Source organism: Episyrphus balteatus, chromosome 3, assembly GCF_945859705.1.
Source record: "Episyrphus balteatus chromosome 3, idEpiBalt1.1, whole genome shotgun sequence".
In the NCBI taxonomy this organism is placed as follows: Eukaryota; Metazoa; Arthropoda; class Insecta; order Diptera; family Syrphidae; genus Episyrphus; species Episyrphus balteatus.
The window spans coordinates 56,003,724-56,017,756 of record NC_079136.1 but is presented as its reverse complement, the minus strand read 5'-3'; the positions used below and the strand labels follow the sequence as shown (position 1 = coordinate 56,017,756).

General features: G+C 29.6%; 2 protein-coding genes across 2 annotated transcripts; one reads left to right on the top strand and one right to left on the bottom strand.

The window, feature by feature from the left end:
- Window positions 1-193: 193 nt before the first annotated feature.
- Window positions 194-7,523, top strand: LOC129913793 (E3 ubiquitin-protein transferase MAEA). Its single transcript, XM_055992651.1, has 7 exons — window positions 194-929; window positions 995-1,100; window positions 5,002-5,277; window positions 5,358-5,482; window positions 5,541-5,683; window positions 6,889-6,961; window positions 7,022-7,523. Exons 1-7 carry the CDS (start codon window positions 567-569, stop codon window positions 7,118-7,120), a joined length of 1,185 nt encoding a protein of 394 aa, XP_055848626.1. The 5' UTR covers window positions 194-566; the 3' UTR covers window positions 7,121-7,523.
- Window positions 7,524-12,056: 4,533 nt separating this feature from the next.
- Window positions 12,057-12,792, bottom strand: LOC129915327 (trafficking protein particle complex subunit 1). The gene is made up of 3 exons (XM_055994817.1): window positions 12,595-12,792; window positions 12,372-12,510; window positions 12,057-12,304 (listed from the first exon to the last, which is right to left on the bottom strand). The coding sequence occupies exons 1-3, from the start codon at window positions 12,695-12,697 to the stop codon at window positions 12,109-12,111; spliced, it is 438 nt and encodes a 145-aa protein (XP_055850792.1). The 5' UTR covers window positions 12,698-12,792; the 3' UTR covers window positions 12,057-12,108.
- Between the last annotated feature and the right edge of the window lie 1,241 nt (window positions 12,793-14,033).

Sequence of the window (14,033 nt, the reverse complement as noted above, 5' to 3'; positions counted from 1 at the left end):
ACGGATTATAAAATTCGCACATATTTTTTTTTATAAACTACAACGTAATATTTTTCTGGGTGTAGTTGTTATCCTACAGTCCTACACCTCAAAATCGTTGTATCTTTCAATAATTGTACTAGATTCCTTCAAAACTTCTTATATGGCAATACCCCAAAATTGTATTTGTTGTTTTATGTTCTGTTCTGTGTAGATTTTGGGACTGTGGCGTGCTCCGTGCTCCTGCTCCCCCATTCCATTCAATTTACCAATTTGGAAAAAAACTCACATCGCATATTTGTAAAAATCAGCCGTGGCGACGCACCAAATCAGCTGTGCAGATATAAAAATATACAAAAAACTATTTAAAGCATTAATAATTTGCTACTCAAATTCTATCAAATCAAAACATTGAACTTTTTTCCATGAGAATAACAAAGAATTTTCAATAAAATTTCACAAGACAAAAAAAAGCAAAAATAGCTGTAAATCAAAAGAAGAATATTCTTTTACAAAAGAAAGGGAGTGTGCATTGAGTTGCTTGCTAAAGAAAAAATAAAACGAAAAAGAAAAACTACACAACAAAAATGTCGGAAATAAAATCAATGGAACATGCGACACTCAAAGTGCCCTACGAAGTGTTGAACAAGAAATTTCGTGTGGCCCAGAAAACACTGGATCGCGAGGTCGATCAGACCTTTAGTGCGACCAAGGAGGTGGAAAAAGCCATGAAGGGACAAAATCCAACAATTGCTGAGATTAGCAAACTTGTTGGTGGAGTTGTGGAACGTTTGCAAGTGCTCAAACGAAAAGCTGACGAAAGTATTTCGGATGAGTTGGCTGCCAGTTATGTGTGCAAAAGAAAACTGGAACATTTGAAGGCCAATGCATCGCCTGAGATGAAGACGAGCTATGAAATTTGGCAAGCATCTGTGGATCAATGGAAGAGGGTAAGATTGATAAGAATTCTTGATTGGTTTGGTGGATTGATGATTTGTGTGTTTTGTTTTTATAGATTCGCATGGATCGAATGGTTATTGAACATCTCTTGCGAATGGGTTATTATGAGACTGCGGAGAAATTAGCTGATCGCAGTGACATCAGACATTTGACCAACTTAGGTAATTAATCTTTTTAAACTTTTTTTTAATTGTTCCCATTTGGTAAGCAACAAAAACATAAATAATTTTGATTTAATTTCCTTTTAATCGACCTTGAAAAAAAAATAATAAAATAGCTGAAAGGAGTTGTTGTTGAAAGAAAAAATTATTTACGCAGTAGAGTAATAACCTACATAGTAAAGGGGTTAAGTGCGTAATTAAATCCGCAATTATAAATCAAGGAAATTGGGAAAATAGTTGAAAGCGTAAAGTATTAAGTAAATAAATCTCATTATTAGAATTTTGGTATTGTTTCCTTACCTGGCTGGCTAAGTCCAGTTCCTTTTTTCGTCAAAGGATGCACGCGATACTTACCTCTGCACTTACCTTGAGTGTTAATTCAATTGCAGCAATTAATTGAAGTTAATGCCTAAATACCGGATATTGTAGATCTTGAATAGTTTTTGGAGGTCAGCATAATGGATAAAAAATATAAATAGTTTTAAAATATATCATATAGCCGTAGTTTTAATAAATAAAGGATAAAAACTTTCCATGCAATTCAATGATAAATGCGATTTTTAAATAATAACACTGGTCAACAAAATTTAACTTTTTTGCCACAAGATCCAAAATATACTTTTTTAGTAGTTTTTGGGGTGCTGAATCCGAAGTCAGAAAAATTTGATTGGCCTCCGTTTTTGAAATATTACCGTTATATAATGCTAAAAAACGTAATTTTGGCTGTTTTCGAGGTTCTGTTTTTATGTGGGGTAATTCATTATAAACAAATTTGTAACGGTTATTATAAGAACAGATATTCTTATTTCAAAAACTGTTTAAATTTTCCCGATATCTCTTTTATTGCTCGAGATATCTTAACTTTTATTTAATAAGCCAAAGAGAAACTAAACTTAATCTAAAGTTAAAGTCACTGGCCACAGAAATTTTGTTACAAGAACCAAAATATACTTTTCTGAAGGTTGCTGAACTCAATAATAATAATAATAATAATAATAATAATAATAATAATAATAATAATAATAATAATAATAATAATAATAATAATAATAATAATAATAATAATAATAATAATAATAATAATAATAATAATAATAATAATAATAATAATAATAATAATAATAATAAAGTTTATTAGTTCGTTGAACTTTTTAACAAATACAATTTACAAATTTTTAACAATTTTTCTGTTACGTGTTTTAACGTTCTTGCAAATTTACAACATTTAAAATCTATATTTTACAACATTTTTAAATCTATATTTGTGAAATTTAATATTAATTTTAATTAGTTTTTAACTTTAATTAGGTTTTAACTATTTTGCAAAAATATTTTAAGTTTATTTTTAAAAATTTTAAATCTTGATTCATTTTTCAAATCAATCAGAAAAATTCAAATCCGCAATTAGAAAAATTCTATTAGCCTTCGTTCTTGAAATATAACCGTTATTATATATTTTTTTGCATTTTATAACGGTAATATTTCAAGAACGAAGGCTAATAGAATTTTTCTGATTACGGATTCGAGTTCAGCAACCCAAAAACCTTCAGAAAAGTATATTTTGATTTTTGTGGCAAAAAAAGTTTAATTTGGCCAGTGTTGTTTTTGATTCAAAAACCGCTACTTAAATTTTAAATATCTCGGGCAATAAAAGAGATATCGGAAAGATTTAAACATTTTTCGAAAGAATAAAACTAGTTCTTATAGGCACCGTTACAAATTTGTTCATAATGAATTACTCCACATAAAATCGAAAACAGCCAAAATTACGTTTTTTGACATTTTCTAACGGTAATATTTCAAAAACGAAGGCCAATCAAATTTTTCTGACTTCAGATTCGGATTCAGTACCCCAAAAACTACTAGAAAAGTATATTTTGGTTTTTGTGGCAAAAACCTTGTTGACCAGTGTAATCTATGAAAACATATTAAGAGCCAAAAAAGAATCGATATTGAGGTAAGATATTTGCTTACAGAAACTGCGAGTCAATTTCAGTTTTTTAGAGTAGTATGCAACTGAAGCAAAACTAAATTTTCTATACAAAAATTTAATAACGAAATTTTGAACGAAAATAAATTGGTTTTGTTTTTGCTTTAAAACTTATTTTCTGATGTTTTTTCTTGAATTTTTTTATTTGTATTTTTATTATTTTTACTTTGCTATAATAGCCGATGGTATTCTTCCGTTTCACTTCAGCTGCGTACTAGGCCTTTAATTAATTTTTTTGACTTATTATACAAAAATTTCGTAGCATCTAAAATAAAAACCGAACTACATAGTACAAAAATGATTGCATTTATATACAAAAATGTGTTATATACGTAGATGGGACAACTTTTTGTAAAAACCAAGACAGTTTTTATTTTTAATTGAAACATTAAATTTAAAGTCTCCATTAAAAACAGGAAATTCTTGAAATAAAAAAATTGTAAAAATGATAGTTTTGAAATTTGGTGTTTTCCTGCATTGCACATTTTTTAATACAATTTGTATGCACTAAATTAAAAAAAAAATTAAGCAATTATAATATAAATAGTAAATAAATAAACATTGCAAATGCAACTTTATTTCAAAATTTGAAAGCAATCGGAGAAGAACTTTTCGAGATTTGCTATTATATATTTCTCGAAGAAGAAAAGATATTAAAAAGATTCCAACGGATTTAGAGACAAGAAATTTAGTCCTCTAGAAACCGTTACATATTTAATAAAAACAAACAATAACGTGCTAGAAGTAATCTCAAAAACTGTTAAAAAGCAGCATTTTCGATTTTCTAACGGTAATATCGCAAAAACATGATGTGATAGATTTTTTTAAATTTATTATATTTTTTTTTTAGTTCGGATTAAAGTTCTGGACGCCAAAATCCTACAGAAAAGTATTATTTGGTTTTTGTAAAAAAAAAAGTTTAATTTCTTTGGCCAGTGCTATTTTAGCTGTTTGCTCTGAAATGTCAATATCGGTTTCAAAAAAGATTCAACTTCCTAAGGCACTCGTCTTTTTTAAAGTTTGCTCTTTAAAAGCATCGAGTGATTAAACCGTTATAATCTGCATCGTAGAGTTAAGTCGGGTATTGTGGTATACATGTTTTTTATTTGAATATGTTTTGGAAAATATTGAATCAAACTCGTCGAAAATTTGTCAAGATGTGTTATAGTATATTAGCTTCGTGTCTTGAATGTTTTGCAGGGTTTTTTTTGTTTGTGAAAAAAGTTTTGTGGCCTCGAAAACGCCACATTTGGAAAGTGGAGGGTAATGTGGTATACTCTTCCCCAATATAATATTATATATTTTATGAGTGTCTTCATTTTTGAAATACGCAGTATAGATTTTTATTTGTTTTTATTAAGAATGAAGGAAAAATAACAAAAGATTAAAAATTACTAATGCTTTTTAAAATTTCAAATAAATTTGTTTTATTGTTGGTATATTCTAAGGGAGTTTAGTATACCACATTAGAGTATGGTAGCACATTAGGGGAAGCAGTGATATTGTACAATAAATTAAAAAAATATATTTAAAGTAAGATTTAAACCAAACTCATACCGAAATCACGTAAATCAATAAAAACTCCCATCAATTTTGTGGATGTGAGTGATAGCATACCATGATTGTTTTTTTTTTTTTTTTTTTTTTAATTTTACTAATAGGATGTGAAATTAAAAGATCATAATAAGAGCCTGTTATCTAATGTTCAAGTCAAGTATTTTAATGTACTAAAGTATATACGTAAGTATAAACATTTCAGATTGTGATCCTTCATTTGACTTCGAAATATCAATAAACTGCAAATCTTACACAATTTTAACTTATAAATAGTTTCCAGAAATGAAAAAAGAAAAAAAAAATTATAGCATTCTCAAATTTCTTTATTAATAATTTTGTGTTTATTTATTTTAGACATTTTCCAAACATCTCGTGAAGTTGAAGAAGATTTGGCTAATCATCGTACAGCAAAATGTGTACTCTGGTGCAATGACAATAAATCTAAGCTTCGCAAAATCAATTCAAATATTGAATTTCAATTGCGTGTTCAGGAATTTGTCGAGTTGGTGCGATTCAATAATCGAACAGAAGCAGTTAGACATGCCCGCAAATATTTCCCAGCATTTGATAAGACACAATTAAATGAGATTTGCAAATGTATGGCACTTCTCGCTTATCAACCAGATACTCGTTAGTAAAGATCTTTTTTAAAGAAAAATCTAATTAATTATTTGTAATAATTTATGATCACTTAAAATTGTTTCATTTAGAAATCGATCCATACAAAGGCCTTTTTGACATGGGACGTTGGGATACATTGGTATTGAATTTCCGCAATGAAAATTACAGATTATTCCAACTTTCAACACAGTCACTTTTGAGTGTTGCAGTTCAGGTAACAATTATAAATAATGTTCTGTTTTCATTTATTTTAATGGACTTATATTGTCTAGGCTGGTTTATCAGCACTGAAGACTGCTCAATGTTACTCACCAACATGCAAGAACCTCAACTGTCCCGTTTGTCAAGAGGACTTGAACCAAATCGCCATGACGTTGCCATTTTCTCACTGTGTACAAAGTCGTCTATTTTGCAGGTTTGTTTTATTTTTATTAAATTTTAGAAAAAAATAGGAATCAAGGGGCACGGTAGTGCCCAGCCAAGTTCTCTAGCAACTTTGGCACTACACCCTTATTTACAGGAAACAGCTCAGGCCATTTTCGACCCCCCTCTAACTTCCACACCAAAGATGCTAGAAATTTCAAACTCGCTACATTTATTGAGCTTGTCAAAACCAAACTCCTCACAAAATTTCAGCCTTTTACGATGAGTAGTTTCTGAGATATAGGGCTTCAAAAATCGCAAAAACCGTAACTGACTGACTGACTCACTCACTGACAGATCATCAAAATTATGGAGAACTTCCCGTTAACGTAGAAACTTGAAATTTTACACGGTGATAGGGCTTGTGGTGTATACGAAGGGAAAAAACGAATATTTGAGATTTTCAATTCAATGGGCGTGGCATCCGCCCATTTGCGCTGAATTATCATCAAATATTATAGAGCACTTCTGATTATCGTAGAATCTTGAAATTTGGTAGAATGGTAGAGCTGGTAGTTTATACAAAGGAAAAAATTTAAAATTTGAGAATTTCAGCCAGGGGGCGTGGCAACCGCCCATTTCCGCTGAATTTTCATTAAATATAATAGAGCACATCTGATTATCGTAGAATCTTGAAATTTGGTAGAATGGTAGAGATGGTAGTTTATACAAAGGAAAAAATTTAAAGTTTGAGAATTTCAGCCAGGGGGCGTGGCAACCGCCCATTTTCACTGAATTTTCATCAAATATAGAGATTTTCAATTCTACAGCCATACCTTGCAAAAAGTATTGAAATCACAACAAAAACATTACTGTTAAAAAAGGAGCCAAGTTCTCCTATTATGAAATTATGCTGGCACAAAAAGCACTGAGATGTAAAAGTGTACCAAGTTCTAAAGTTTGGGTTCAAATTCGTATCAATAAAATTTTGATTGTTTACTTGGCAATTTTTGAAATAACTTTAAAAATCAATAATTTCAATATAACTTTAAAAATCGGTAATTAAAAGAAAAATTGTCAAGAGAACAATCAAAATTTTATTAATACGAATTTGAACCCAAACTTTAGAACTTGGTACACTTTTACATCTCAGTGCTTTTTGTGCCAGCATAATTTCATAATAGGAGAACTTGGCTCCTTTTTTAACAGTAATGTTTTTGTTGTGATATGTATAACAAAATTATTTTTCTCACAAAGGATAACAGAGTTGCCATTAAACGAACACAATCAACCAATGATGCTTCCAAACGGCCAAATTTATGGTCAATTGGTAATTAATTATAATTTTGTATACTTTTCAAAATCTTAAATTCTCTTTATAATTTTTCAGGCTATTCCTAGGATAACAGATGAAAATGGTACTGTCGTGTGCCCCGTAACTAAAGCTAAATTTTCGAATCCGAAAATCGAAAAAGTATTTTTCATGTGAATAATAACATGTTTCAAGGATAAATCTCCACATTTATTTTATTCTTTTTTGAAATATCTACTTTATTCTATTTTTTTTTTTTTTTTAAGAATTCGTTATGTTTGATTAACTTTAAATTTTAAGTTTTACTCTATTCTTATAATAATAATCTTAATTTTTTGTATGTTTAAGATTAAACCAAAACCACAATGAACCGTTGGTTATGCATAAAACAAAACATTTACCTATACTTTGTGAACTCACATATAATATAAAATTATGAAAAAATATATTTTTATTAATATGTAAAAAAAACGATATCAAACAATTCATAGAAAAATGAATTACCGCTAACTATGTATATCTTTGAAGTACTACCGATATAAAATAAATAAATAAAAACAAATATTACATTTGAAATTAATTATTTTCATCCAAGTTTTATCAGGTAAGGAAATTTTCATGGTGAAATTTTATAAAATCAAAATGGTTAAAGTAGACATCGAAAGCTTGATTTTGGCCGTTTAAAGCCATTCAATTTGGTTTCAAGCTGGCAAAGGAGTCATAAAGACTAAAAATAAAGAAAATAATAAAATGGCATGAAATAGGTAAATAGTATCATTCCATCAATCGCAGCACATATCATATGACAACTCATGGACAGACCATCATAAGAAAAGTTATCACAAGGTTCTATTGAAACGAATTGAATTACTTTGTTTTTAATGTTCTTGATTTGGGAAGAGAACATTTTTAGTTTTAGTTGTTTTTGTCATTAAAAAAAGAAATACTTTCTCTTGAGAAAATGTTCCCTAAGATGAATAATTGTCATTTGATGGGGCGGTGATTGGTTGAGAAGTTGAGATACCAATTTTTGAAAAGTTTTATTTATTTTTTTAACGGCAAAGATCTTACATACAAAAATTAAAACTTGTTTTTAGAATTCAAAAAACATCTTAGAACTCCAAATGAAGAATGCCGCTTAATTTCTTCTAGGTGGGTATACTAAGAATTTTTTTCTTTCAAAATCGTTAGAGCCGTTTTTTAATAGTTTTTTATTAGAAAACAAAATAGAAGGGCAATCTTAAAACTTTATTATTCGACATAATAATTCATGTGTCCATTTCAAAAATTTGATTTTTGAAAACAAAATATTGATACTTTTGAAACAATTCACAAATGATTTTATTCTTAGTTTTAACGTTAATTAACCCATTCAACATAGTTTTAACGTTAATAACCGTTAAAAAATAAAATACAAAAAAAAAAAAGGGTCTATGGAAGGCTAACGGTACCTGCCAAAGAACCGTTTTCAAAAGTTGGAACTCATTTGCCATATATTGTCTAACAAAAATCTTTAAATCTTTCATTCACACTTTTAAGTGAAAGATTAAACTTACATTTTTTTGTTTATAATTACATTTGTTATGGTAATCTGATTAGAAAAATACATATAATTTTTTAAAAGCGTTATTTTTGTAAAGAAAAATTGTAAATAAAACCTGTAGTTACCGTTATAATTTGACTTGAAAAATCAAACAAATCTATAGATTATGTGAAACACTTCAAAAAAGGTCTTTTCCTTTTGCAAAAGTGCGAACTGCTTCTATTTTAGTACTGCATGTGCAAAAAAATATAAAAATTAATATGAACTAAGTTGAAAAGCATACTAACATGGAAAACAAAATTTTGAAAAGGTGTTTTGATAACTAACCACGAAAACTGAAATAGTTAATACCTACCGTTTTTGTGAAAAAAAACAGTCTTTTCCATTTTGGCCATTTAGCAAGTGCTTTGGAACAAAATCTTTTTTCCGTGAGAAATTTATTGTTTAAAAATCATTCTTAACAGTAGCGCTCGTATAACAGTTTTTTTTTTTTTAAACATCTCACCCTTTCCCAAACTAACAGGATTTTTGTTTTGATTTCAGGTTTCAAAAATTGTATAGATTTAACAAAGTTATATTAAAATATTTGTCAAAAGGTCAAAAGGGTGTTGCAATCTTATCAATTATAAAATAAATTTCATGTTTACTTTTCTTTGCTGAAAGAGGTTATGAATTCCAAAGAAAACGGAGTTTATCACTACTTTTACGTTTTTTTTTTTATCAAAATGTTTGAATTGTTTAACTTTTTTAGATTAATCCGTATCTATGTACAGTGCTGCTAAGAACACGAACGGATTTTTTTGTCATTTTCATCAATTGAAATTTTATAACACAAAACTGATACAAAATATTGTTTTAATATTTTTTCTAGGTTGTTTATATATCAGTTAAGCAATTTGAACAGAAAAAGATGATCTTTAATACATACAAAAATTTTAAAAATTGAAAAATGAAGTAAAGTCAGAATTTCAGCTGTGAAAAACTAACCGGATTTTTTAATGTTAATTTTCAAAGTTAATATTTTGCTCAGTAAAATTTCTTTTTGAAGACTGCTTGGCACGAGACTTGGACTAGGCCAAATTAAATAAAATAGAACTAGGAATATGCTCCCAGTACTTTTTCAAAGCTACAAGTACGTTAGTTGCTGAGGTGTGCTTTTTCTTTTCTACCCGTCACTTAAAGATGGCCCACAAATTTTTAATCTGGTTCAAGTCGGCTAATTGTTCCGGCTATTCTAATCCAGGAGTATTGTCTGCCCCAAACTACTGTTTAATGAGCTTTTAAGAATTTTTGGCATCTTAACTTGCAGAAAGAGGCGACGTTAAGGCATTTCTTTCTCCTTTAATGGAGCCATTATCGACTAAAACCTCTCTCTATTCTGGAAATGATCCATAATTCCGTTGATTTGTTGTAACGGGCTAGAGCCTGCAGCTGAAAAAACCCAAACCATCACTGATCCTCTGCTGTGCTTCACAATAGGGAGCATATTTTTTTGGTTTCAAACATGTCCATGTTTGCGCCATTTCACAATCGGAATAAAACAAGATAAAATTGCTTTTATAACTGAAAAGAATATTTTTCCGTTGTGTTATCGAGCAACTCAGATGTTTTTTTGTAAATACAACCATGATGAAGTATTTTTATTTTAAAATTTAAAGTGTTTCTTAAGACCCTTTCATTGCCTACCTTTTTAGGCAATGCTTAGTATTAAAGAATGGTTTTTTTCCGAGCAGAAAGAGTTAAAGACCAAATCTCTCAAAGCCTTCCTTACTGTACAGTCGCAAAAGGATCTTTTATCAAAAAACTCTTTATTCGCCTATCTGTTTTTAGGGATATTTTGTGATGGCATCCACCCAATTGATCTCCTTCAACAAATTATTCGCTTTTTTATTTTTTGACGATATCAAACTCACTTGACGTTGCAATTTTCAACATCCCAAAGGGATAATATTTTGTTTTATTCCGGCTTGAAAACGTTCTACAACTCAATAACGAATTTGATAACTATAACACGTTTTTTCCGTTATACCATTTAATAATTTTTACAATTCGCAAAGCTAACAACTCTTTTTGTTACTGCAAACAAAAATGATATTGAAGTGACGCTTAAAACCGTTACCTCAACAACGAGAATCGAAATCCTTGAAAAATCCGGTTAGTTTTTCGCAGAATTTCAGTTCTGACTCAACTTAATTTTTCAATTTTTAAAATTTTTGTATGCATTAAAGCTCATTATTTTCTGTTAAAATTGCTTAACTGATATATAAACGACCTAGAACAAATATTTAAATAGTATTTTGTTACAGTTTTGTGTTATAAAACTTCAATTGATAAAAATGAATGTTTTTAGCAGCACTGTACATGATAAGTAGTGTAAGTAAATGAGACAAACAAAAATGTAAGATGAGTAACATAAACTAAAAATAAACAAAGGAAAAAATAATGAAAATTATTTTTATTTTAAGCGGAGTGATTCAATATAATTCAATTTCAAAGTTCAATTGACTGTTATACTTAGGTAAAACGCATATGGAGTTGAGGTCAATTGAACTTTTAAATTAAACCAAAAAGATGTATTTTTGCCCCTAGGGCCTGATAATTATGACAAGGTACTTAGCTAAATAAAATATTTCTAATCTAGTATTTACTGCTTTAGGAAATAGGGGGCGTGAGTATTTCTAACTCACACCCCTTTTCCCTTTTTGATTGGTGAAAGAATGTATCAAATTTTATTTTTGTGATCTTAACTTCAAGGAACAAATTACCCTTGAAATAACTCATGTCGAATTCCTTTCAATTTTTTGAATCGCCTCAAAAAAATCGAATTTTTGGTGTTAAAAAGGAACATGAAAACAGACCGAATTCTTTTTGCGATTGTATGTGTGTCATTTGACAACAATTTTTACACGAACGTCAAGCTGAAACCAAAACAATTTCTGCAAAATAAAACCAGAGATTCCTTTGATCAATAATTTTGTTTATTTTCTTCGTAATATAGATTTATTTTAATCAGAATCAAAGTAAAATTGCAGTTATTATTAAGATCTGAGTGAAGATGAAGTAGAAGGTTATTATTTTGGCCGTATGCTGTGGTTTTACAGAGAAAAAATTTGCTGACGACAATTACGAGAAGAAAAGTCACAGTAATTTGACTTTTTCACAAGAACTATGCCAGGAAAAAATATATTTTGATCGTACATTGTTTTTTTTTTATTTATTTCATATTTTTCCGCAATAAAAATACGATATTCAATAAAAATTTACTCTTTATTTGAAGTTGATGTTCTCAAATAAACAAACAACACGAAGAAAACTTTCAGCTTGACGTTTGAGAAATGTCAAATGTTCCAAGTGTGTGTGCAAATCCGTGTAAATCTCTCAAAAAAGAGGGATTAAAAAAAATTCGAATTCTGCTTCGTTTGAGGCGAATTTTTTTTCTATGGAACATGATTTTCAGAAAAAATTCGCTTCGAGATCGCCGAAAATTCGATTTTTCAATTGAAAGGAATTCGACATAAGTTATACCTACAAGGCATATTCCTGAAATATGTCAATTAAGTCTATTTTATTGCTAATTTCGGAATGAAACATTTTTTATTTAATTTACAATAACAATGATTGACTATATATTTCTTATACCATAAATTGCAGAGTTTTTAATAAAATCATCTAATTTAGTTTGAAACAAATCCGAGGTAACCGGAGTACTTGGAGACCATAAAGGATCTCTAACAACAAATTCAACCCAAATTTTACTGTACAATTGTTGTAACAACTCCTTAACATTCATTGCAGCTACATCGGTATTCAGGACAAATCTAGAAAATTAAATTTATCCATTAAACAATAAAAAGTCTAATAAATAGATAATATTTTGCAACTTACTTCAAACCTGAAGGTGTTTCCAAATAATGTAAAGCATATTTGTTTGTTTTGTAGAATAAAAATCCTTCCTTGGGATCGTGAGGAGATATTTTATTTACAAAAGATTTTATTGAAAACAACATTCCATACGTGAGTTTAGCTTCCTGGCATAAATATAAAATAAATTAAACAAATTAACAAATCTGTTGGAGTTACATTATTTCTTATATTTTTTGTTTACAACTTGCCTCTTCTCGAGTAATTCCTGATTTTTTTAATCGATTCCATTCACCGTAGTAAAGTAAAGTACCATATTTATCGAAAATATACAAATTGTATATCGTCATCTTGTTAATTTTTGCTTAAAATGTTTTTTTTAGTTTTGTTGAAATGCTTTTAATTTGTATTTTTGTTTCTTTTTTTTTACCGAATGAAATAAATTTTATGTTGAGTTTGTTTACATGGAAGTCAAATGTCAGAAAACGTAAGCAGCTTTCATATCGCACGCAACGTAATGTAATGGCAATGAGGCTATAAGTGGTTCCAAATTATTGATATTGATTTGCAACATGTTTTTATTGCAGAGACAAGGACGCAGTCAGTGGATACATTTTTAAAACTCTCCAAAGCTAACGCCCAAACTAACAATTTCGATTCTATTATTATCCTGAGAAGCTTCTTTTCATGATTTATTTCACAGCTGTAAAACTCGTATAAAGGCTTGGCCACACCGGAGGGTACGCGGTAGAGGTACAGGTAACGGTACGGGTATTTGTATGGAAAAAATTCCAAACTGACACATCAACGTTCGGGTGTGGAATTTTTTTAATACAAATATCTTTGCCGCTACCCGTACCGCTACCGCGTACGCGGTATAGCGGTAACGATATTTGTACTAAAAAAATTCCACACCTGAACGTTGATGTGTCAGTTTGGAATTTTTTTCATACAAGTACCCTCACCGCTATCCGTACCGCTACCGCATACCCTCCAGTGTGGCCAAGCCTTTAAGACTCATAAGAATAGAACCCTACTTAGGGCGATTTTATTCACTCAAAGTTGAAAACAACTTGAGGATTTTTATTCTCAACTTGAGAATTTATTTTTATTCACCGAAATCTGACGTTTTTAACTTTCAATTTTAAAATCTAGATTTGTTCTCGTCTAAAGGCTTGGCCACACCGGAGGGTATGCGGTAGAGGTAAGGGTAGCGGTAACGATATTTGTATGAAAAAAATTCCACATCTGAACGTTGATATGTCAGTTTGGAATTTTTTTCATACAAGTACTGTTACCGCTACCCGTACCTCTACCGCATACCCGCAAAAATGGCATCAAATCTAGCCTAAAAATAATTAGTATTTAAGGGGTAAAGTTTATTTGAAAGCGAAATTGCAGTAAATAAACTTCTTTATTGCTCCTCTAGCGATTTCATAAAAGAAATATAATTAAATCGTTATAAGAAAATTATTATGTAAGTTTTTCTTCAAACAATGCAAAAAGTGACTTAGTCCACCTGGTCTACAATTCTTGCATTGAAATTTTTTTGATAAGACTTACCGTTTTGCTGAAAATCATTAAAATTCTCCAAAGCTTAAGCTTCAAGCCTAGTACGCAGCTGGAGCGAAACGAAACATTTTGAAGTCTCCAAAGTCAACAGTGGACTTGTTAACGAAAAAATAC

What these genes read in the sequence shown, in the direction of transcription:
- LOC129913793 (XM_055992651.1), top strand. Translation starts at nt 567, where the DNA reads ATGTCGGAAATAAAATCAATGGAACATGCGACACTCAAAGTGCCCTAC. An exon ending in CTGTGGATCAATGGAAGAGG is followed by an intron (nt 930 to 994) that starts GTAAGATTGATA and finishes TTGTTTTTATAG; the next exon opens with ATTCGCATGGATCGAATGGT. An exon ending in GCCAAATTTATGGTCAATTG is followed by an intron (nt 6,962 to 7,021) that starts GTAATTAATTAT and finishes ATAATTTTTCAG; the next exon opens with GCTATTCCTAGGATAACAGA.
- LOC129915327 (XM_055994817.1), bottom strand. Translation starts at nt 12,697, where the DNA reads ATGACGATATACAATTTGTATATTTTCGATAAATATGGTACTTTACTT. An exon ending in AATTACTCGAGAAGAGGCAA is followed by an intron (nt 12,511 to 12,594) that starts GTTGTAAACAAA and finishes TATGCCAGGAAG; the next exon opens with CTAAACTCACGTATGGAATG. An exon ending in GAAACACCTTCAGGTTTGAA is followed by an intron (nt 12,305 to 12,371) that starts GTAAGTTGCAAA and finishes TTAATTTTCTAG; the next exon opens with ATTTGTCCTGAATACCGATG.